The sequence below is a fragment of the Schistocerca gregaria genome, chromosome 6 (genome assembly GCF_023897955.1).
Source record: "Schistocerca gregaria isolate iqSchGreg1 chromosome 6, iqSchGreg1.2, whole genome shotgun sequence".
Taxonomy (NCBI): Eukaryota; Metazoa; Arthropoda; class Insecta; order Orthoptera; family Acrididae; genus Schistocerca; species Schistocerca gregaria.
Window position 1 is genome coordinate 124,964,158 of NC_064925.1, and position 25,222 is coordinate 124,989,379.

General features: G+C 43.1%; 1 protein-coding gene across 2 annotated transcripts in view; it reads right to left on the reverse strand.

The window, feature by feature from the left end:
* Positions 1–16,263, reverse strand: part of LOC126278012 (facilitated trehalose transporter Tret1-like) — a 97,661-nt gene extending 81,398 nt beyond the window's left edge. For both annotated transcript variants that reach the window (XM_049977717.1, XM_049977718.1), the window contains exons 1-2: positions 16,073–16,263; positions 2,528–2,816 (exon numbers count right to left, since the gene is read on the reverse strand). In XM_049977717.1, coding sequence (XP_049833674.1) covers positions 2,528–2,816; positions 16,073–16,256 — 473 coding nt within the window. In that variant the 5' untranslated portion in view covers positions 16,257–16,263. The remainder of the gene's footprint in view (positions 1–2,527; positions 2,817–16,072) is intronic.
* Between the last annotated feature and the right edge of the window lie 8,959 nt (positions 16,264–25,222).

Genomic DNA, 25,222 nt, shown 5'->3' on the forward strand with positions numbered 1-25,222 from the left:
GACATGTAATCCAGTCGTCAATATTTCTTTCTGAATAAGACGTTTTTATAAACGTTGAAACAATGGTGAAAGAGTTTTAATAAACCATCCATTTTGCAACTGTATAGCTGTTTACTATTTCTAGAAGAAGATTATTTCTGTGTTGAACTTAAAGTGTGTACGTGATGATGAATTAAACCAACGAACAGTAGCTTTTAGTTTCGTAGAAACTAGTATAGACATGCGTATTCAAAGACAGAGATACGTAAACAGGTAAAATACTGCGCTGTGCTCGGCAACGCCTATATAAGACAACAAGTGTATGGAGCAGTTGTTGGATCGGTTACTGCTGCTACAATGGCAGGTTATCAAGATTTAATTGAGTTTGAAAGTTGTGTTACAGTCGGCGGACGAGCAATGGGACACAGCATCTCCGAGGTAGCGATTAAATGAGGTTTTCCCGTGCGACGATCTCACGAGTGTACTGTGAACATCAGGAATCCGGTGAAACATGAAATCTCCGACGTCGCTGCGGCTGGATAAAGATCCTGCAAGAACGAGACCAAAGACAGTTAAATAGAACTGTTGAACCATTCCGCAATATGATGCAGATTTCAATGCTGGGCCATCAACAAGTGTCAGCGTGCGAACCATTCAACGATACATAATCGATATGGGCTTTCGGAGCCGAAGGCCCACTCCTGTATCCTTGATGACTGCACGACACAAAGCTTTACGCCACTCCTGGCCCCTTCAGCACCGGCAGTGTACTGTTGATGACTGGAAACATGTTGCCTGGTCGGACGGGTCTCATTTCAAATTATATCGAGCGGATGGACGTGTGCGGGTATGGGGACCACCTCATGAATCCACAGACCCTGCGTGTCAGCAGGGGACTGCTCAAACTGGTAGAGGCTCTGTAATAGTGTGGGGCGTGTGCAGTTGGAGTGATATGGGATCCCCGATACGTCTAGATCGTCTCTGACAGGTGACACGTACGTAAGCACCCTCTCTGATCGCCTGCATCCATTCATGTCCATTGTGCATTCCAACGAACTTTGGTAATTCAAGCTAGATAATGCGACACCCCACACGTCCAGAATTGCTACAGAGCGGTTCCAGGAGTACACTTCCGGTAGCCACCAAACTCACCAGACATGAACATTATTGGGCATGTCTCGGATGCCTTGTAACAGAGATATCCACCTTCTCGTACTCTTACGGATTTATGGACGGCCCTGCTGTATTCATGTTGTCAGTTCCCTACAGCACTACTTCAGACTTTAGTGGAACCCATGCCACGTCTTGTTGCGGCACTTCTGCGTGTTCGCGGGGCCCCTACACGATATCAGGCACGTGTACTAGTTTATTTGGCTCTTCACTGTATTTGGAAGGCACGATGCAGGCTCTTACAGTGAAACATCCCCTTAGAACAACTTATAAATTACTGTGCTGGTAAACCTCTAACGTTATTTGATTTTCAAACAGGTGTGCAAAACTGAAAGTACTCAGACATTTCTCTCTTTACTTATTCGGATCGTCACTAAACTGACACAATATTTTTAGCGCAACGCGATCTGACTTTCAATAATCCCTACAAAAAAAATGGCCCTGACCAACAATAGCCTACGCCTTATATGAATCACTTACCTCACAAAAATCTTCGTTACTCAAACTACTGCAATACACCGAGCACCAATACTGCCACCTAAATAAAAGATTCTAACTACTGAAGGCACTAACTACTGATAGGCATAGTTAGCAAATGGAAGATTTTGATACAGAACAAAAGATGTATTTACCTTAACAGTGTTCAAAAGGTCATTATTCATTATATGATTTGTGACATCCAGTTTGGCAAGATTCCTTTTCCTGACGGACACACGTTCAGATCGTCCGCTCATATTAACATCTCAAAACTCTGGTTTCTCTCTCCCCACATCCACCACTGCTGTTTGCTCACCTCCAACTGCACAACGCTACGCGCTGTTAACAGCCAACTGCCCAACACTACAATAACAAATATTCCAACAATGCAAACCAGCCACAGATTGCACACAGCACAGTCAGTGATTTTCATATAGACGGCTACGTGTCGTTACCAACATAAAAACCTAAACAGCCTACTTGAAACAGTTCTGCAACGGAAAACTCTCTCGTGGCCAAAAGAGAGGACGCATATCGCCTTCTCGCTAGGAAACGTACTGGCCTTGGGCAGTGACTCATGTGACCTGCCTCTGGCTGCTGTTTCTCAGATTAAAGCCGCCTCCTTATGCAAATGAAGAAGTTCTCCAAAGAACCGGCGGGGAAAGGAATTAGCGGAAAACAGTGACTAGAGGAAGTGACGTACTAATTGTAGCCGTAGAGGAGAAATGCTGTACGGAAAGACAGAGGTTGGAACATACCCAACAAATAATACAGGACGTTGTGTACAAATGTGAAGGTGAAGAAAGACTCTGGCGCAGGAGGAGAAGTCACGGTGGGCTGCGTTAAATCAAGGGGGAAAAATTAAACAGGTTTCCATAATTCTTAAGAGTATCACTCTTACCTTGAGATATAGAGAGCTTCGATGGAAGTTGAGAACATCTGGATGATCAGACTGGCGAGAAGCAGGGTTGGTGTGGCGTAGCCGAGCATTTTGCGGCCCACGTGAGCGCTGGCAGCCGCAACCAATGGAATGAACGGGATGGTGCTGAGTTGCAGCAGAGAGGCTACCCAGGAGGCTTCATCCACAGTTATCGGCCGATCTCGGAGTCCGCTGTCTGCAGACATCAGCTGTGGCAGCGCCATCGCCGGCCACACCATCGCCGAGCCCATGGCGAACATGTTCACGTTCACTGCCCAAGCGCATAGAGAATTCGGTACAATCTCCAGTGGAATTAAAAGCAAAGGCGTCAACATTAAGAGTTTAAGAGGAATTCTGATGTTAAACACAGATGATTTAAGGTGTCAGGCAAATCCAACACCTTCCATGAAAACCCTGACATGATAAGCAAATCCAGTAGTATGTCACATACCTCCCAATAAATCGTGACATTAAATTAACCAAAGTAATACGAGTAACGAGTGAGCAAATGGAATACCACAGACTAACACAAGAATGCCTAAATGCATGTCATACCTTCCTACCGTGAGACAGACGCAGTTCCGAGGGGAGAAACGAGAACAGAAGCCGAGAGCCGAACCGTGTTAAGCTAGAAGGCTCTACGATAAGGGACGGACACCCATGTCTCCAGCTAACCACTAGGGCTCACCACCCGCACGTTTTAGCGTGAGACTTTTTCGCGTCTCTGTTACGTTGCAAACTTTAAAAACATTGCCCCACCACAAAAAGTATAACGTTTCTCATTGGATAGACAGAATTTTTGTAGGCGTAGTTTAAGGTTAACATTGACAGCCTGATTGGTCAGCTGAAAACACAGCCAGATAGTTTTTTTTAAAACCTACTTCGGTAAATTGTAGTAAGAAGAAGTTAGGAGAGGTTAGTTAGTTCCGAGACGGCGAGTTGGATGGCTGCTGCGCCGGCCGCTGCCCCCCTGAAGTTGTCTAACCAACGACAAGGTAATGAACGCACGCGATGCCGCATAACAGCGCATAAAGCTTCACTCAGAACTGCAGAAGTCTCATCTGTTACACCCCCTTATTGCGAAATACTAGTGTCCATCGTAAATTAAAGCTCATGGTGTTCACATTTGACACTTGAAGTAAAAATCTGAAACGCGATGATTTCTCTGTTATATAATTATTGAGAAGCCACATCATCCACTGTAATTTACGACAAGTTAAATAAGTAATTAAAGATAATTGAGGGTCAATGTAGACCATTTGTGATAGTTTTCTCTTTTATGACACTTAATTTAAACCTAGATTATAGATGTGATATGGCATAGGTCATCCTTCGAGCCATTATAGAAATTGGGAACCCACTCAGGGAATATTAGTTCACATTTTTGTTGAACACAGTTGGTTTTTACCATCCTGTATTGAAACATTTCCTTTTATCAATAGTGCAATTTATAATCAATGTTTTGTGAGTAGAATAAAATTTCCAATGGTAAACGTAACTGCTTTTTCGACGTTATTTTACCAGCTAACTAAAATAGGAAAGCCTTGAACCCCTTCCACTAAATTTAGTTAGTATTAAGATTCTTTTACAGGGAGTGCAGTGGAGCTGACGCTGAAATCATTAATTATTTGGTTATATCATCGCTAGTCTCACTGAACTCTTCTGAATTCTACATGTCATGTGTGGTTTGACGTCTCCTTACCAGCAACAGGTCCCAGGTTCAAACTAGTCATTCGCTAAAAAACACGCTCAGAGCGTCGTTGCGAGAATGTGATAGGGAGACACGATATAGAACAAACAGACACCACACAGAATGTTAGAACGAGAGAGATGACAGGTGGTAGGAGTACACTGAAGACCTCTAAGAGGGTGAGGAAATGTCTAGTGCCGTGAATAAATTTGAAGTGTCTGGAAGCCAAAGCGAAATGACTGCAGGGGAGGTGTGAAGAAATCAGAAAATAAATGGTCGTGGAAAGGAGCGATTCAGCGTATAAATAAGCCAAAGCGTCCCTTGTTGAAGAAAGCAATAGTGGAATGGGAGTTCCGATGTTAAACGCAGACGGGGAAGCGGATTGATGGAAAAAGTAAGCTCAAGACCTCTACGAGGATGACGACTATCCTGGTGTGACAGATGAATTGGAGTCGCTACGGATGACACTGGAGAGCCAGTATTAGAGTCTAACAGAGCTGTGGAAGAGCAGTTGTCAGATGTGGAGAAGGGCAGAAATAATATTGCATCAGCATTTCTAAAACCATTAGGAAAAGTGCCAACCGTACGACTACTGACGTTGATGTGTAGAATCAGCGAGATACGAGTAATATCTTCAGATTTCTGCGAAAATATCGTCCACACAAACCGTAAGATAGAAAGCGCAGGTAAGTGCGAGAACTATCGCACAAGCATGCAAACTGCTGACAATAATAAGGCACAGAACGGTGGAAAGTAAAATTTAGGAACTGTTCGAATACAACCAGTTAGGCTGTTGAAAAGGCAAAGGCACCAGAGTGGTATTTTTGACATAGAGCTTGATAATGGGAGACAGGCATAAGAAAAATCAAGACATGTTCTTAGGATTTGTCGACCTAGAAAAAGCCTGCGAAAATGTAAAATGGTGCAAGATGTTCGGGATTAGCACAAATAGAGGTCAAAGGTATGGGGAAATACGGGTACGTGTGGAAAATGCGAATGGAAGGTAAACAACGAAATGTTCGAATTAAGAAAGGATATAAGACAAAGAAGTAGTCCTTCCCTCCTACTGTTCAGTCTACACGTGGAAGAAACAATGACGAAAATAAAAGAAAAGTTCAGTACTGGCATAAAAATTGAGAATGAAAGGACAGTGTTTATCTAAGATTCTCTGATGACAATGGCACTCTCTGTTAAAGTAAGGAAGAACTGCAGAACCTGTTAAATATAAAGACGAGTCTAATACATACAGAATATGGATTGAGATTAACGCAAAAAAGACGGAAACCATGAGAATTACCAGAAATAAGATTACTGATAAACTTAACATCAAAATTGGTGACCACACCGTATGTGAAATGAGGCACTTCTCCCACCTTGAAAGTAGGAAGGAAGAACTCCTGTTGATAATGATGTCATTGGAAGAGTCACTGATTTAAGTTGAAAATGTATGCCATTTCAGGATTGGAACCGGGTCTCCTGCTTCCTAGGTAAGTAAGCGGACCACTATGTCATCCGGACACAGTAGTCATCACAACCACATGGACTAGCCTAGCATACCTCCCGTCAGGCTCAAACTCTCTACTTATAGTACACACTACTGAAGTAGTGCCACTGCTCTTTAGCCTTATTAGTCGCTGCATCTCACCAATTCCAGTAAGAGTCAGAGCTTCGTGTGCCTCTACACTGAAGGGATCATTGGCCGTCATTGCCTGAAGTGGTATATGTCCGTTCTTTCGGACATGTCCGAAATTTCTTTCACTTGTTCACTCACAATCCCACACAGAGGCTCTGGTGGAGGAATGCTCCTATTTATTAATGTTCTGCCCACACACAGCCCCACTTCCTTGCATGCAACCTCTATGAATGAGGATGAATGAGGAAACAGGGCAAAAAGAACACAAAACTCGCTTCAGCATTGTCAGAATGTTTGGTAGTCTATTAGGGTTTAATGTAATACTGCAAACTCCAACTGTTGGGTAGGTAATGCTGGGACCGAAGAAGCTGACCTACTGGTACTGTCGAACCACCGTCTCCGCATGCATCTTATTATCAGTTGGTACCTGTTTTCCCACCCAATGACTAGTCCTCTCGTTGGGACAGAAAGACGTGAGTGAGTTGTTAGCTTCCTGGCAGCACGACCGGTAAGGTGTGGAAGTCTCTTAATTCTATCGACAGAGGTCCTTGGCCCTTATGTAGCGTTTTTTTTTCAGTTTCTAGGCGTTGTAGGCTTTACTAGGGCTCATGTTAGTTTTCGTATGGAAAGCATGAAACCTCATCATTATAGCTAGTTTTCTTTATGGTCCATATCTTTGCTGTTGTGGTCTTCAGCCAACCAAGTGTCTTTGAACTCTCCCCAGCCACTGTAGAACGATTAGAAAATGACCGCGCGTGTTATAATAAGCGTGTTGATATACAACTAAAGTGTAAATTTTAGTAATTTTAGCTAGTTTTGCTTCTGATTCACATCTTCGTTATTGTGGCCCTCAACCAGATACGTCGTCGGTTATTCTGTCTCTAAGACAGAACATTTCATAAATGACTGCGTGTGTTGTAATCAGTGTATTCATATGGCACGTGAAGTCTCATATTTGTGACTAATTTTCTCTCTGAACGATACTTTAACTTTGTCCCATGATCCAACCACGTGGTATTTACTTCGTAGTTCGTTGTTTTTAAGTTTGAAAGAAAATTGTTTAAATGGCTCTGAGCACTATGGTGCTTAACATCTGAGGTCATCGGTCCCCTAGAACTTAGAACTATTTAAACCTAACTAATCCAAGGACAGCTCACACATCAATGCCCGAGGCAGGATTCGAACATGCGATGTAGCGGTTGCTCGGTTCCAGACTGAAGTGCCTAGAACCGCTCGGCCACAACGGCTGGCTTTGAAGTTTGAGAACGTAATTGCTAGGATTTTGTTTCAGCAGTACGTCAGCGGAAATTTCATCTTCTTTTAGTAACCGCTTTGTGTATATTTTCTTTTCTATGCTCTCTACCGAGATTATTTACGCACATGTATCATTTTTAGTACATACATTGTCAGATCCTGCCGTCAGATTTTGTGCCTGAGCGTCTACTGGATGGTAAAGTTCAGTAACTTAAAGGGAATATACCGGTGGATGTTTGAGAAAGCGAGTATTTCCTTTCTTTTTAACAGTGCACAGTTATCGCTTCCTCACTCCTATCAACACTGTGAAAGGTTAAATAAATCTAGTCTGTGTGTTTCAATTCACCTTAAGGGATCACTTTTATCGTAAATATTTTGTGTGCAATGAATAATTAATCCGGAGAACATAAGCTACCAGCATGTCAAGTTTGGTTTTCCGAAGAGTAATAAAACAATTCAAATTAAATTAAACCAGTTTAGAAGCTACTATCCCGAATCACTTATTTCTTCCTCATGTCGTCGCTGCAAGCAACTTTAAAGCATTATTTTTTTTTGTCATCGGTCTACTGACTGGTTTGATGCGGCCCACCACGAATTCATTTCCTGTGCTAAACTCTTCATCTCAGAGTAGCACTTACAACCTACGTCCTCAATTATTTGCTTGACGTATTCCAATCTCTGTCTTCCTCTACTGTTTGTGCCCTCTACAGCTCCCTCTAGTACCATGGAAGTCATTCCCTCATGTCTTAGCAGATGTCCTATCATCCTGTCCCTTCTCAGTGTTTTCCACATATTCCATTCCTCTCCGATTCTGCGTAGAACCTCCTCATTCCTTACCTTATCAGTCCACCTAATTTTCAAAATTCGTCTATAGCACCACATCTCAAATGCTTCGATTCTCTTCTGTTCCGGTTTTCCCACAGTCCATGTTTCACTACCATACAATGCTGTACTCCAGACGTACATCCTCAGAAATTTCTTCCTCAAATTACGGCCGGTATTTGATATTAGTAGATTTCTCTTGGCCAGAAATGCCTTTTTTGCCATAGCGAGTCTGCTTTTGATGTCCTACTTGCTCCGTCCGTCATTGGTTATTTTACTGCCTAGGTAGCAGAATTCCTTAACTTCATTGATTTCGTGACCATCAATCCTGATGTTAAGTTTCTCGCTGTTCTCATTTCTACTACTTCTCATTACCTTCGTCTTTCTCCGATTTACTCTCAAACCATACTGTGTACTCATTAGACTGTTCATTCCGTTCAGCAGATCATTTAATTCTTCTTCACTTTCACTCAGGATAGCAATGTCATCAGCGAATCGTATCATTGATACCTTTTCACCTTGTATTTTAATTCCACTCCTGAACCTTTCTGTTATTTCCATCATTGCTTCCTCGATGTACAGATTGAAGAGTAGGGGATAATGGCTACAGACTTGTCTTACACCCTTCGTTCTTGATCGTCCACTCTTATTATTCCCTCTTGGTTGTTGTACACATTGTATATGACCCGTCTCTCCCTATAGCTTACCCCCACTTTTTTCAGAATCTTGAACAGCTTGCACCATTTTATATTGTCGAACGCTTTTTCCAGGTCGACAAATCCTATGAACGTGTCTTGATTTTTCTTTAGCCTTGCTTCCATTGTTATCCGTAACTTCAGAATTGCCTCTCTCGTGTTTTTACTTCTCCTAAAGCCAAACTGATCGTCACCTAGCGCATTCTCAATTTTCTTTTCCATTCATCTGTATATTATTCTTGTAAGCAGCTTCGATGCATGAGCTGTTAAGCTGATTGTGCGATAATTCTCGCACTTGTCAGCTCTTGCCGTCTTCGGAATTGTGTGGATGATGCTTTTCCGAAAGTCAGATGGTATGTCGTCAGACTCATATATTCTACACACCAACGTGAATAGTCGTATTGTTGCCACTTCCCCCAATGATTTTAGAAATTCTGATGGAATGTTATCTATCCCTTCTGCCTTATTTGACCGTAAGTCCCCCAAAGCTCTTTTAAATTCCGATTCTAATTCTGGATCCCCTACGTCGTGACAAAAGTGTAATAGTATCGTTAGAAAGGGCTGATTACCTGTATGTAGAAGATTCAGACAACTTTTCATGTTTATGACTCTCACTAAGCCGTACATACTTATGTAGTATTCACGCAAAATTAACATCCGCGTTACCCGTTCCCTAATTAAATAATTCATTGGTGATCGTTTCGTATTTATTATCGGGCCAAGCCTTTGCTTTCTGGGCTCAAATCTGTGCAGGGGATGTGCGGAAAGTGAATTTGGTGTACTAAGGACGGCGATGATAGGCAGTTTTTGTTGCAAATGTAAGGAAATCAAAGTAAGACAGTGCTCACATCCACTATTTTGGCCGGCCGCAGTGGCTGAGCGGTTCTAGGTGCTTCTGTCCGGAATCGCGAAACTGCTACTGTCGCAGGTTCGAATCCTGCCTCGGGCATGGACGTGTGTGGTGTCTGTAGGTTAGTTAGGCTTAAGTAGTTCTACAATCTAGAGGATTGATGATTTCAGATGTGAAGTCCAATAGTGCTCAGAGCCATTTGAATTGTCGTCCATGAAGACGGATGCCTCGCCAATATGCTGCCGATATGGTTCCACTATCGGTCGCAAGATGGCATTCACGAATCGTACAGCCGTTACGACGCCTTCTATGACCAACGCAAGGTACGTCGGCCCAATATGATGCCGCCCCAAAATAGCAGGGAGCCTCCACCTTGCTGCACTCGCTGACCAGTGTGTGTAAGGCGTTCAGCCTGACCGGGTTGCCTCCAAACACGTCGGTTGTCTGGTTGAAGGCATATGCGACACTTATCGGTGAAGAGAACGTAATGCCAATCCTGAGCGGTCCATCGGGCATGTTGTTTGGCCCATCTGTACTGCGCTGCTTGGTGTCGTGGTTGCGAAGATGTACCTCGCCATGGACGTCGGGAGTGAAGTTGCGCATCATGGAACCCATTGCCCACAGTTTGTGTCGTAACAGGAAATCCTGTGCCTGCACGAAAAGCACTACTCAACTTGGTGGCGTTGCAGTCAGGGTTTCTACGAGCCATAATCCGTAGATAGCAGTCATCCACCGCAGTAGTAGCCCCTGGGCGGCCTGAGCGAGGCATGTCATCGACAGTTTGTATCTCCTCCACGTCCGGACAACATCGCTTTGGTTCACTCAAACATGCCTGGACACTTTCCTTGTAGAGATACCTTCCTGGCAGAAAGTAACAATGCGGACGCGATCTAACCGCGGCATTGACCGTCTAGGCGTGGTTGAACTACAGACAACACGAGCCGTGTACCTAATTCGTAGTGGAGTGGCTGTAACTTATCGGCTGTCGGACCCCCTCCGTCTAGTAGGCGCTGCACATGCATGGTTTTTTACATCTTTGGGCTGGTTTAGTAACATTTCTGAATAGTCAAAGGGACTGTGTCTGTGATACAATAGCCACAGTCAACGTCTATCTTCAGGAGTCCTGGGAACGGTGGTGATGCAAACTTTTTTTGGTGTGTGTAGGTATAGAAATAAAACTGTATAATATACCGTGCAATGTTCAAACAATTCACAGACTTAGCACGAGCCTGACATTTGGTGGACCGAATGTTTTGAACGGGAGAGGAGTATTGCGCCAACACCCTTCCTAGCAAACTTCACAATCCATGGCTAGGTGAGAGAGCCTACCTCATGTAAAACTACACAGTGAAGGCCAGTATAGTGCTGAAGTGGTATGGTGTAACACACCAGCCTGTCACAGTGGTACAATGCACACCACATGCTGCATGCTGCACTTTTTCGGCCCCTCATTGTGCCTAGTAGGCTGTCACAATAGAAGAATACCAAGCGAGCATAAATACTGTCTACGCCGATAATTATTTCATGCTACCCATCCACCCAAGGTGGATTACCTATCCTAGCTGCCGGCTCCGCCATCCTTTGGTCTGTGTGCTGACCCTAGGCCTATTGGTGCCTGATAGGTCGCCATGCAGCTGGGGTCTCCTCCCGGCTATCATCAACCGACTGCTGGATGGATTTGAGGGATCCTCGGTTCGCGACCCGTACCTGGGTGCTCCCTGCGCCTGGCCGACTTCTGCGGTTGTTGGCTGTCCGACGCCTTGCTGTCGACAGAACGCATGATGTAACACGCTTACGAGGCCGCCAATGCAGGGACTCCGCCAAAGCCTCCAGCCTGCCTGCGGGCGACCTTGGGGCGCCAGCACGCCACCTTGTGTCATGCTGACAAAGACGCTCCCACCAAGTGTCGACGCACATCATCGCGACGCTACATAAGGTGTGATTATATCGCCACATTTCTGATCCCGCGGCTGCCGAAGAACTGATGTTTCGCACCCATCATTCTGAGTCGTTGTACTGGCACGTTACGGTGACAGTGACTATCAGACCACACCGACGCTTATGGGGCTGCCGGTACATAACATTTGTGTTGATTCAGTTTAGTGCTAACAAAAAGTATTCAAGGCTGCATGGCAGGAATATGTAAATATCTCCTCGTGGGCAAATTACAGAGGCCAAGAACTGTTACCTCATGTCTGATTTTTGTTTCTGCCTTCCCGACAGCACTGTTCACGAGGTCGTTATACCTTCAGTCGCTCCTGCCATGCAAGTGTACGTGGGTAAGACACTTGTCGGTAACTGTCTGTATGACCTCCAATTTCGCAGATGTATTTGTTATTGCCTTCCTGCCAGATGTATGTTACAGATAGTAACATTTTTGCCTGTCTGTTAACGAAACTACTGCTCGGAAGTTTTAAAAGAAACCTCTTTGTGGTTCATAACGCATCTCCTATTGCAGCTACCACTGAAGCCTGACGAGTATTTCCTTGGTCTCTCACACTTGCTAAAAAGACGCGTGATGAACCTCGCAGATACATTCAGGATCTTCTACGTCTCCTACATCAATTCTGTTTTATAAAGATCCTAGACGTAATAATAGTACTCAGGAATCGGTGGAAGGAAGGTAAAAGCTTGTGGGAACTGTGGTGACATTCAGGAATTGCGAGGAATCCATTGGTCATCAGCAGATCTTCATAACCGAACACAAAATATATTTTGCAGCCAACCATAATACATCTGTTCTGTGACCTTTCTTAGAGATGAAGACGATCCATATCTTTTCTCCAAACATGTGGGGTGCGTCATTGTTCAAATGACGTAAGACAAGATGTTGCTAGAAGTTGTTATTTCCCATACTCTAAACTGAATCTAATGGATAACCCCAACAAGTGCAGACGATACTCCTTCATGAAACATCTGCTGCTGTTTACAGTTCTGCCTTGTAGGGCGTGGTAGTATACAAAGCGAGTGCCTGCAGACTGAAATGTAATGCGATCGAATCCATGTGGGACCACGGATTTTTATCAATCTCCCTTTAAAGTAGCCTTCCCATCTCATTCAGATGTAAGAAACTACTGTGGTTCGGATTCCACGTTAGACTGTAGCTCCTCTTTGCCTTGTTGGATAAGTGGGGTAACTCAGAGACACGCAAGTCGCCGAAATGGTGTTCACTTGAAATAATTGCAGCAGGCCGTTGAGCTACACGAAATAATAATAATTGTCCGCCCTCGTGTATTTTAGAATCTGCCATTTTGACATGCGCTCTACGATCAAAAATAAGTATTGCGTAGTCTGTTTTATAGTAACTCCTCAGTTCTCTTGCATGAGAAAAAAAAAAAAAAACAGCTACAGAGGAGGAAATCACGAATGACCAGGAGATAATCATTGTTGAGCTATGGTGGCCTCTTGATTACCACAAACGACAGAAACGTTCACGTGACTTGCGTTTATTAGTTTCAGTCCACGTTGTTGACGCAGTGACTGCACTGTTCACTTTCTAGCGTATTAGCGCGTACCTTCCTAATCAACGTCATACATCATAAACACGAAAATCTGTAGGATCCCAGGATCCCCTTGTCTATAGTGGATACACTTTGAAATCGTCAGATCCATTGCTTTATGTTTCTTCAAAATCTTGGTACATAATTTTTAAGTTATCACAAGAACTTTGGCTGATGTACATTACGTTGAGCACTGATATCTCCTACTGCTCCTGCTTCTTGCTGAATGAATGCCTGTTGAGCTGCACGACCCATGCTACTCATAGATCGCAATGAAAAGTGTGTTATACGTGGTACCATCTCACTTTTAATAGGCTATGCATACTAACCATTTAAATGTCTTACTTAGGGGAGGAAACGTACATATCGGTTTTTTTGTTGATTGAAACAAATGATTAATACGTGTCAAAGCTTCCTAATAATTACACTGAATTTGTGTTCGTTTAGAAAACCACAGTTTTTTGGAAGATTCAAAACTGTTTTTTGAAGGACAAAGAACTTATTACTCGTGACCAAGGCGGGAGAAACAAGGAGGGAAAATGAACTAGTTGCCAAATCACAATCGATGAAAAAACTGCCAGACAGAGCATCGTGTGAATGATGAAAAGGCGTAATAAATCTATGACTATTCAGATCTTTGACTAGAACTGTTTGAGGCTGGTAGTGAATCGAACTTGCGATAGAAGTGAGAAAAATTTCTGTAATGTTTAGAACATGTTGAATCGTAGGCCAAGTAAGATAGATGCTGGCTAATGATAATGAAAAGTTTCTGAGCTGTTGAGGTTTCCAAGCTCTTACTCAAGCGCTAACCTACTACAAAATGGTTGTTTCTCATTACCAAATTCTTGTATAAATTCGTAGGTCTAAAATCAGAGACAAATTAAATTTCATATTACGCTTCGCGGAAAAGATCATGTATATACAAAGAATTACGACAGAAATAGTTTCAAGCCAGTTTTAACTATGAGAGAGTGTGACAGAAATATTGAAAACACGTAAGTCGCAGACAATTACAGAAAGAGACATTGTTTATCTTACGAAAAGTTGTTTATAGAATTGCCACAACCAGTTTAGGGTCAGAGCTTCCGTATTTTACAAGTACGTTTATCAAAGTAATAGAGGCAGCGAACAACTGAAATTGCGGTGTTCTCTTTTCTCTGTCAAGTACTGAATTGATTAAACAGAAGCTTTCGAACGCTAGGCATCTTTTTTTGATTTAACTGAGCAGTTCGATTGTGTTGATCTCAAAATATCGCCCCAGAAGTTGGACCATTCTGGAATATGGGGAATAGATCACAATTGGCTCACCTCTTACTTTAAGAACAGGCACCAAAATTATTTCTCCCAGTACTGAGAATGGCTAAGATGTTGGGTCCGAGTACAGAACAGTTAATTGGGGGGGGGGGCAGGAGAGAGGAGAGAGAGAGAGAGAGAGAGAGAGAGAGAGAGAGAGAGAGAGAGAGAGAGAGAGAGAGAGGTGCCTTAGGGATCAGTGCTGGGACCACCATTTTCCTTATCTATATAAATGATATACCTTCTTGTATTACTGGTGAATCTAAAATATTTCTCTTTGCTGATGACACTTGCTTGATATTAAAGGATGTTGTGTGTAGTTCAAGACGTAAGGTAATGGCCTGTAGAAAATAAACTAACGCCAAATCACAGTAAGTCACAGTTTGTACAGTTTATAACACACAGTTCAATAAACCTGACGTTTTACCTACACAGAATCGACATATGATTAGTAATACTGAACAGTTCAAATTTATAGGCGTTCAGCTAGGTAGGAAAGTGGTTTGGAAAGCCCATGTTCAGGATCTTGTTCCAAGACTTAATGCTGCTATTTTTGTTTCTGTAGTAACTGATGGTCCGACAAGAAATGTAGTCTATTTTGCTTATTTTCATTCGTTTATGATGTATATTTTTATAATTTGGGATAACTATTCCCATTCTCAAAGGGTATTTTTGGCTCAGGAACGGGTGGTTCGCGCAATAAGTGGTGTAAGTTCGCGCGAACCTCTTGTGTACCTTGTTTGTGTCTATATACACCTTAGTGTCGTTTCTTGTTAACAGTATAAGCTTCTTCGCAAGAATCAGCAGCTTTCACTCAGTTAATACTACGCAGAAATGCGATCTGCTTTTGATCGCACTTCCTTGACTCTTCTGCAGAAAGGCGTGCAATATTCTGTTGCATCAATTTTCAGTAAGGTACCGCAAGAATTTAAAAATCTTAGCAATAATCCACGCGCTTTCAAATCTAAATTGAAGTTTCCTTATTAGGTACTCCTTCTATTCTGTCGTTGAGTTCCTTATAAAATTAAACTCATTCGTGTGTTATGTTGTTCATTGCGTTTATATAAGCTTATAGCTTGTCGTCTTTTTAAGATTCATAAACATTTTATTTTATCTATTATTACTTTTTTGTAGTAATTTCAAATACTGACACGTTCCGTAACCATGAAGATTTGCCCCGCAATTTGTTCCAACGGCTCTACGGTTGCAGGTTCGAATCCTGCCTCGGGCATGGATGTGTGTGGTGTCCTTAGGTTAGTTAGGTTTAAATAGCTCTAAGGTCTGGGGTACTGATGATCTCAGAATTTAAGTCCCATAGTGCTCAGAGCCATTTTTTGATCCTACGGACCTAGACGTTTAAAATAAACATAACAAGAAAAACACCTTTCTACATTGTACAGAGCTCAACAGAGCATGGACGTAGCTACAGATGTTAGCATGACGCTAAAGAATTTAGTGTTTTTCATGCTGCAGTATGTGTTGGCAAGAATTTTCTCTGTCATGCCAATAGCTGTTGTGTGAAAAAGCGACTGGCAACTTCCGTAGCACGTGCTGACTGTTTGATTCTAAAGTTCTGCAGCAACTAGTGAAGATTGTAAATAATCTGCTCTTCGAGACTCGGTTCTATTTGTGGTTATTTTGCATGAGCAACCCCGCACCCCCTTTCTCCATTCCACCCACCCACCCACCCACCCACCCACCCACACACACACACACACACACACACACACACACACACACACACACACACACACACATACATTCAAATAGCGATTTATTTGTCGCCTTACCCACAATAGCAGCAAATAACTGAGGCCACGTAGCCAGCTTCGCTTCGGCCACCTGCCCCTCTTCAACCATCTTCCCGTTGGTGATAGGTTTGGTATTGGGCCATGACGCTGCCGTGTTGTTGAAGACACCAGCCACTCCGCATCCGTCAGCCACAGTCCACCGTTTGTTAGTGAATGTCTTCATTCCCGCATTTACCTGCAGTAAGACGTCGTTGCTTAAGTACCTGCGAAAAATCCGTGCGATTATCCACACGTGTCTGCTCAGGCGCCAGTGTTTGTATAAAACACGCTGGCACAGCGAAGGACTAGGAGCTTATTAATACCTACACCAAAGCCTAAGGAGTGATGTGGCACAGATGATGCGAGAATCAGTTTTGTTGCTAACCACGGTTTCTTATTATAGAGTAGGTAGTGTAACGACAATCACGTGATATAAATACATGGACGCCACACAAAAAGTATACAAAACAAGTAAATACATCAAAGTGCTGCTTTCGCAGATTTACGTTTGGCAATGTTACGAGATTTCTGATGTACACAAGTAATCTTTATCTTTTATAGTTGGCGAAAAATGACATCGACTTGGAGCTTTAACGGAACTGTACACATTTCCGCTGGGGGACTTGAAAGAACCTTCGGAAAGGGATTCAGTGACAAAACAGGTTGAACTTGATCAAGTACTAGAAAGCTGACAGGGCCGCAAACAACTGTGCTACATCCAGGAAATGAGGCCCCATAGATGTGTGGCCTAACGTACCAAGTGTGAGCAAATGACCGGCTCTGTCCGCTCTTGTGTTTGTTGTTATGTCGCGTCATGTGTTCAATACTGCACATTCATTTTCATCTGAACTTATCGGTACACAGCTGTATGTCATACGGCGCTTCATGTATTCAAGAGTTGTAGAAATTTCTTGGTAATCTCTTGTTTTAATTTTCTCAAATATAAAAATCTAGAAGTGTGCAGAACAGTTTTTTGTTTCCCCAGCGACCGATCTATCGATATCTCTTCTGTTAGGAAGGTCTGTAATTATCGGTGTGAATTGGTGAGGAGATCCGTCACGATTGATTTTCCAGTAGAAATGTATAAGTCTGAGGGGTGTCTGTTTTGCTGAACATATTCCATGGAACAGACACCACTATACACTGGCAACGGTCGTCACAAACGAAAACCACATTCACACTCGCAACTGTCGTTAACATTTTCTAAAGCTGAAGAGATTCAGGGACAGGTTATGTCGTCGCTACAGCATTAGAGAACAACTGATGATGGCCTTCAAGCGTACCAGTACACACATCAATCGATCTGAGTTAAGTATTTACTTACTTTTGTTAAATACAGTACTACACTTCTTCAGACGCACTTGGGGCGTTGTTTTATTGTATTTGATCAAGTTCCACATATCTTATGTTAAATGTTTGTTTTAAGGCTATTTTCAGTGCCACAAAGGAAGACGATATGTTCACCCACGACGGAATATTTGGTATATTCTGTGACTTTTTTTTGTAAGTTTACTGATAGGGGTATATACGAGTATTACTTCAGTTACTGCAGGTTCAGACGTGTCCAGCATTTCTGTTGCGTTTCTGTCTCTTGCTGCTGTTTTTCGTTGGTGTGTTTTGTTCTTCACACCTCATATTCCTTGGAATTTAACACAAGTTTGATAATGCTATTTTGAAACTGTGATTGTTGCTTCATGCGTGCATGTGTGCGAGTAGGTTCAATTGGCTCTGAGCACTATGGGACTTAACATCTGAGGTTATCAGTCCCTTATAACTTAGAACTACTTAAACCTAACTAACCTAAGGACGCCACACACATCCATGCCCGTGGCAGGATTCGATTCTGCCACCGTAGCAGTGGCGCGGATCGGAACTGAAGCGCCTAGAACCGATCGGCCACCATGGCTGGCACGTAGCGTTTAGGCAGCTACGATAGTGCGTCGGTATTGGCTGTTCACTCTCGCTAATTGCACACGGTTGTAATGTGTATGTTTGAATAATATGTCATGGCTAATTATTCGCACTGAGCTCTCATGCTCAGTTGCAATGGATGTAGGTGGTACCTGTCGTTATCCGTTAGCCAGCCTCGCTCGCGTTAAGACATGCTGTTCGAAAGTTACAGATTCAGTATAATTATTCGGGCAGCTTTCTGCCAGTCGTTAACTTTCGTTGTGAAATGAACAACGCTGTATTATGGCGTACGGGACGTTGCTATATCAGAGTGTAGTTAAGCATGTCTGAAGTGATTAACAACTTCGTTAATAAATCGTGTAGTCAGTGATCCGCCTGTAACTGGTATAAATTGAGCCATTCAGTGTCCGCTTTCTAATAATTGTAAGCAATTTGAGATCTTTAGATGCTGAGCAGTAATGCAACATCTACTGAGGTGACTCACCGTCATGTGGTATTACACTAAATATGGAGACCGGTGGCGGGACACAGTATTCTGCAACTATCTTCGAATGCGGAGCTGCAGCGCCAGCGTGGAACGTCCCCTTTGAAAATTTATGAATGACAGTGCTGGAAAAACTTATATGTTATTTGATTTTCAAACAGCTGAGTAATACACAACGTACCCAGACAGTTCTCTCTTTACTTATTCTGATCATCACTAAACTGACACAGAATATTTTTAGCGCAACGCAATCTGACTTTCTATAATCCCTACAGAAGAATGGCCCTGACTAACAATAACCTATACCATTCATGAATCACCTCACAAAAATCTTCGTTACTCGAACTACTGCAATACATCAAGCGCCAATACTGCCAGCTAAATAAAAGATTTTAACTACTGAAGGCACTAACTACTGATAGGCATAGTTAGCAAATGAAAGATTTTGATAGAGGACAAACAATGTATTTACCTTAATACTGTTCAAAAGTCATAATACGTATATAATTTTGTGACATCCAATTAAACAAATTCCCTTTTTCCGACATCACACGTCCTGATCGTCCGCTCTCAAAACGCTGCCATCTCTCTCCCCCCATCCACCACTACTGGCGGCTCACCTCCAAATGCGCAACGCTACGCGCTGTTCACATCCAACTGGCCAACACTACTATAGCGAATATTCCAACAATGGGTCCAACCAGCCACAGACTGCACACAGCGCAGTCTGCGATTTTCATACAGAGCACTACATGGCGTTACCAACATAAAAACCTTAACAGCCAACATACAAGTGTCTATGTATTGTCAGTGATTTTGAAATATTCAGCTGCGCCTCGATTTTCCAAGCAACGTTGGACAGGAAGAAAGATACAGACATTTAACTATTATTTTGGTTATTAACTGAGTGTGTAATGTACATATTTGAATTACAATGTCTAATCAAAAATATAAATGTGACATAATCAGTGAGGAAAAAAATGTCGTCCAGGAAAGTTTTGACGAGGATGTTATCAATGAATCGGTACTAATCAGCAGACTCAAACTGCAGAGGCAACTGAAAATGAAAGTTAAAATTTTAATGCAGTCACTTGATCGTGAGAGGCATGAACAAATAGCAGTCATGTTGATAATGTAAGAAGAGATGGTAAATTAATTCATTATTTACGGGTGTGCAGGACATATTTGTCCAAAATACTATTTATCTATATCACTTCACGATCCTTGGAAAAATAACAGATTACCGAGAGTTGAGAACAGATTTGCAAAACGAGCCTATGCAGTCGACGAATACGGAACAGTCTGATGATACTTAGGACAATAAAGTACAAGAGAAGACGAAGAAGACAAGGCGGCTGAAGTCAGTCTCAGTTAATCGCGTAGCATCAAGAAATTCTTCACACTACTGAACCAAGTACAATGATTCATGATGTCATTGTTGACACGTTAAAACTATGTGAAAAATAATTCAGACGTCAAGCTGATTTCTAATGGACGACGACATTTTTTATCTTGAAATTAATAAACTGGATAAATATGTCAAGGGTAAACATAACTGTAATTTATTGGAGTTTGGTACGAGAAGATACTGATTTGTTGATGCAAGGTAGCTACAACGTTAACATGTAACATAAGATTGACAAGTTTATGTTTCATGCTAAAGATTTTCTAATGAGGCAGATGTGCAAAGCACTACATTTTGGGAAAGTTCATCGTGGAAAAATTTAAAGATTCTGCGGGCCTTGAAACAGCATTCTCAGGTGCATAATTGTCCAAGGATCGACAGAACTACGTACGTAATTTACTAGGCCGCGACAAGTACGCCGAGGTACGATATCTGAACTTCACAGCAATCAACAAGCAGAAATTAAGATGGAAGAGTAAATTTGTATGCTAATATCAGAAATAAGAAGAGAAAAAGTAATTGGAAAGGGAAGGGGAACAAACTTCATGTTTACTGTCGAGACATGACAATTGGTGATTACTTTCAAAATTTCGAATTGGATAGAAATTCATTAATGCTTTTCCAAATAGGTGGATAGAAAATTACAACTTGCACTGTTTCCTTGATTTCCCTAAACCTCTCTAGCCAAATGCTGAGATGGTTTCTTGGAAAGGGACACGACCGATTTTTTTCCCAATCCATTTGTAATTCCAGCATATGCTCCGTCGTAATGCTCATACTGCCAAAGAGACATTAAACTCTTGATCTTCTTTACTTCCTTTCTCCAAGCTATTATTTACGTGTGAGTATTTACATATTCGAAGGTGAGCGGCGCAGGTTTTGTATTTATGTCAACTGTAGCAGTTGGCGTTCGTGGAGTCGTGGCGCCTGCACAGCCATCGTCTACCATCATGGTGTGAGATCCGAAAATGGTCCAAAACAGACCGAAACCAGTAACCTCCCAAAAAAAAGAAGTTTCCTGGAGTTGTGATTGTTCATGCTCATTTTTAACTAATAAAAAAACCACTGTTGTCCAAGAGAAACGTTCTCAGTAATTCTTGTATTTGTGAGATAGTTACTGCTGCTTGTTTCAGACATGTTGCCGAGGCCCACGAGAAAGACAGGCAATGGCGCGTACATCACAGCACGTGTTACTTCAGGTCTTTCGAGTGCCAGTAGTTGGGTTCCAAAAATGGTTCAAATGGCTCTGAGCACTATGGGACTTAACATCTGAGGTCATCAGTCCCCTAGAACTTAGAATTAGTTAAACCTAACTAACCTAAAGGCATCACACTCATCCATGCCCGAGGCAGGATTCGAACCAGCGACCATAGCGGTCGGGCCGTTCCACACTGAAGCGCCTAGAAATGCAAGCAAGTTCTCGATAGCACACGGCAATACAAGGACATTTGGACGGTACCTTTCCGTTTAGATATTGATTTCTCGAAGGCCTTGCAGGGAGCCGAGCGCTCGCATAGCGTGGCGGAAAAGACTACTAGTGTGACGTCACAAGCTCTACATTTAGATCTACAACCATACTCCACAACCCACCTGACGGTGTGTAGCGGAGGGTACCGTGAGTACCTCTATCGGTTCTCCCTTCTATTCCAGTCTCGTATTGTTTGTGGAAAGTAAGATTGTCGATATGCTCTAATCAATTTGATTTTATCCTCATGGTCTCTTCGCGAGATATACGTACGAGGGAGCAATATACTTCTTGACTCCTCGGTGAAGGTATGTTCCCGAAACTTGAAAAAGGCCCGTACCGAGCTACTGAGCGTCACTCCTGCAAAGTCTTCCACTGTAGTTTATCTGTCATCTCCATAACGCTTTCGCGATTACTAAATGATCCTATAACGAAGCGCACTGCTCTTCGTTGGCTCTTCTCCATCGCTTCTATCAACCCCATCTGGTACGGATGCCACACTGGCGAGCATTATCCAAGCAGTGGGCGAACAAGTGTACTGTAACTTCTTTTGTTTCCGGATTGAATTTTCTTAGGATTCTTCCAATGAATCTCAGTCTGCCATCTGATTTACCGACGATCAACTTTATATGATCATTCCATTTTAAATCACTCTTTATGCGTACTCCAAGATAATTTATGGAGTTAACTGCTTCCTGTTGCTAACCTGCTATATTGTAGCTAAATGATAAAGGATCTTTCTTTCTATGTATTCGCAGCACATTACACTTGTCTACACTGAGATTCAGTTGCCATTCCAGCACAATGCGACAATTCGTTGCAGATCCTCCTGCATTTCAGTACAATTTTCCATTGTTACAACCTCTCGATATACCACATCATCATCCGCAAAAGCCTCAGTGATCTTCCGATGTTATACACCAGGTCATTTATGTATATTGTGAATAGCAGCTGTCCTACGACACTCCCCTGCGGCACACCTGAAATCACACTTACTTCGGAAGACTTCTCTCCATTGAGAATGACATGCTGCGTTCTGTTATCTAGCAACTCTTCAATCCTATCACACAATTGGTCTGATGGTCCATAAACTCTTACTTTGCTCATTAAACGGCTTTGGGTAACTGTATCGAACGCCTTGCGGAAGTCAAGAAACACGGCATCTACCTGTGAACCCGTGTCTATGGCCCTCTGAGTCTCGTGGACGAATAGCGCGAGCTGGGTTTCACACGATCGTCTTTTTCGAAACCCATGTTGATTCCTATAGAGTAGATTTCTAGTCTCCAGAAAAGTCATTATACTCGAACACAGTACGTATTCGAAAATTCTACAACTGATCGACGTTAGAGATATAGGTCTATAGTTGTGCACATCTGTTCGACGTCCCTTCTTGGAAAACAGGGATGACATGTGCCCTTTTCCAATCCTCTGGAACGCTACGCTCTTCTAGAGACCTACCGTACACAGCTGCAAGAAGGGGGGCAAGTTCCTTCGAGTACTCTGTGTAAAATCGAATTGGTATCCCATCAGGTCCAGCGGCCTTTCCTCTTCTGAGCGATTTTAATTGTTTCTCTGTCCCTCTGTCGTCTATTTCGATATCTACCATTTTGTCATCTGAGCGACAATATAGAGAGGGAACTACAGTGCATTCTTTCTCTGTGAAACAGCTTTGGAAAAAGACATTCATTATATCGGCCTTTAGTCTGTCATCATCTGTTTCAGTACCGTTTCGGTCGCAGTGTTTCTGGACATTTTGTTTTGATCCATCTACCGCTTTGACATAAGACCCAAATTTCTTAGGATTTTCTGCCAAGTCAGTACATAGAACTTTACTTTCGAATTCTTTTAACGCCTCTCGCATAGCCCTCCTCACACTAAATTTCGCTTCGCGTAATTTTTGTTTGTCTGCAAAGCTTTGGCTGTGTTTATGTTTGCTGTGAAGTGCCCTTTGCTTCCTCAGCAGTTTTCTAATTCGGTTGTTGTACCACGGTGGCTCTTTCTCATCTCTTACGATCTTGCTTGGCACATACTCACCAAATGTATAGTGTATGACGGTTCTGAACTTTCTCCACTGATCCTCAACACTATCTGTACCTGAGGTAAAACTTTTGTGTTGAGCCGCAAGTACTCTGAAATCTGGTTTTTGTCACTTTCGCTAAACAGAAAAATGTTCCTACCTTTTTTTAATATTTCTATTTACGGCTAAAACCATCGATGCAGGAACCGCTTTACGATCGCTGATTCCCTGTTCTGTGTTAACTGTTTCAAATATTCGGGTCTGTTTGTCACCAGAGGATCTATTGTGTAATCGCAACGAGTCGGTTCTCTGTTTAACAGCTCAAGGTAGTTTTCGTTCGGATAATGCACTTAAAAAGAATTTCACTGGGTGCTTTGTCCCTGCAACCCGTTATAAACGTTTGTGTCTCTCAGTCTTTATCCGGCAAATTAAAACCTCCACCCAGAACTATAACATGGTCGGGAAATCTACTCGAAATATTTTACAAATATTCCTTCAGGTGCTCTGCCACAACAGCTGCTGAGCCAGGGGGCCTATAGAGACATCCACATACGATGTTTGAGCCTCCTTTAACTGTGACCTTCACCCACATTATTTCAAATTTTGGATCTCCGTCAATTTTCTTCGATACTATTGTATTTTTTATCGCTATAAACGCGCCTCCCCCTTCACTGTCCAGCCTGTCTCTGCGGTATAAATTCCAATCTGTGTTTAGAATTTCATTACTGTTTACATCTGGTTTCAGATAACTTTCTGTCCCTAGTAATATGTGGGCTTTGTGGCAGTTCTGGGACCTTTCTATAGACACTACTGCAGTGTGCTATTAGCAAATTAATATTATTATTCCCTGTTGCGTTTTGGCTACTAATACCTTGTCGCGTCTCAGGAGGCGTCTTGGCGGTTCTAGGGAGGGAATTCTCTAACCTAAAAAAACCCACATGTGCACTCCACGCGTCCACCGCTACCTGTGTAGCTGCTTCCTGCGTGTAGTGCACGCCTGACATATTCAGGGGTACCCTACATTTCTGCATCCGATAGCGGAGTTCGAGAAATTTGCACCCCAGACCTCCGCAGAATCGTCTGAACCTCTGGTTTAAGCCTTCCACTCGGCTCCAAACAAAGGACCGCGATCGGTTCTGGGAACGATACTACAAATAGTTAGCTCAGATTCCACCCCGCGAGAGAGGCTTTCCGCCTTCACCACCTCCACCAACCGCCTGCATGAACTGAGGATGACCTCTGAACCCAGAAGGCAGGAGTCATTGGTGCCGACATGAGCAACAATTTGCAGTCGGGTGCACCCAGTGCTCTCTATCGCCGCCGGCAGGGCCTCCTCCACATCTGGGATGAGACCCCCGGCAAGCAGACAGAGTGAACACTGACCTTCTTCCCCGACCTTCCCGCTATCTTCCTAAGGGGCTCCATCACCCGCCTAACGTTGCAGCTCCCAATCACTAATAAACTCCTCCCCCCTTGTGCCTACTCGGACCTTGTTGAAGGAGCGGCCACATGTCCACTCACAGGCAGAGCGAGCGATGCCACACGGCCAGCCTCCACATTGACCTTCCGCCTCCTGCGCCGCGAACGCCGTTGAACCCGCCACTACCCTTGGGGAGAGCGTGGCCCAACCGCGCCCGGTACCCGCGAATATGCCTCGACAACAGGAACCGTGTGCGAAGCATGTAACACCTGGGGTGTACCATGCGACGCACCAGACTCCCCACTGCCGCTGCACTCCGAGACAGCAGCCTGAAGACGGCTGACCGCAGCCATCAGCACGTTCAGCTGTTCGCGAACAGTGGCCAACTCCGCCTGCGTCCGTGCACGGCAGTCACACATCCTATCCATCCTAAGAAATCAATATACTG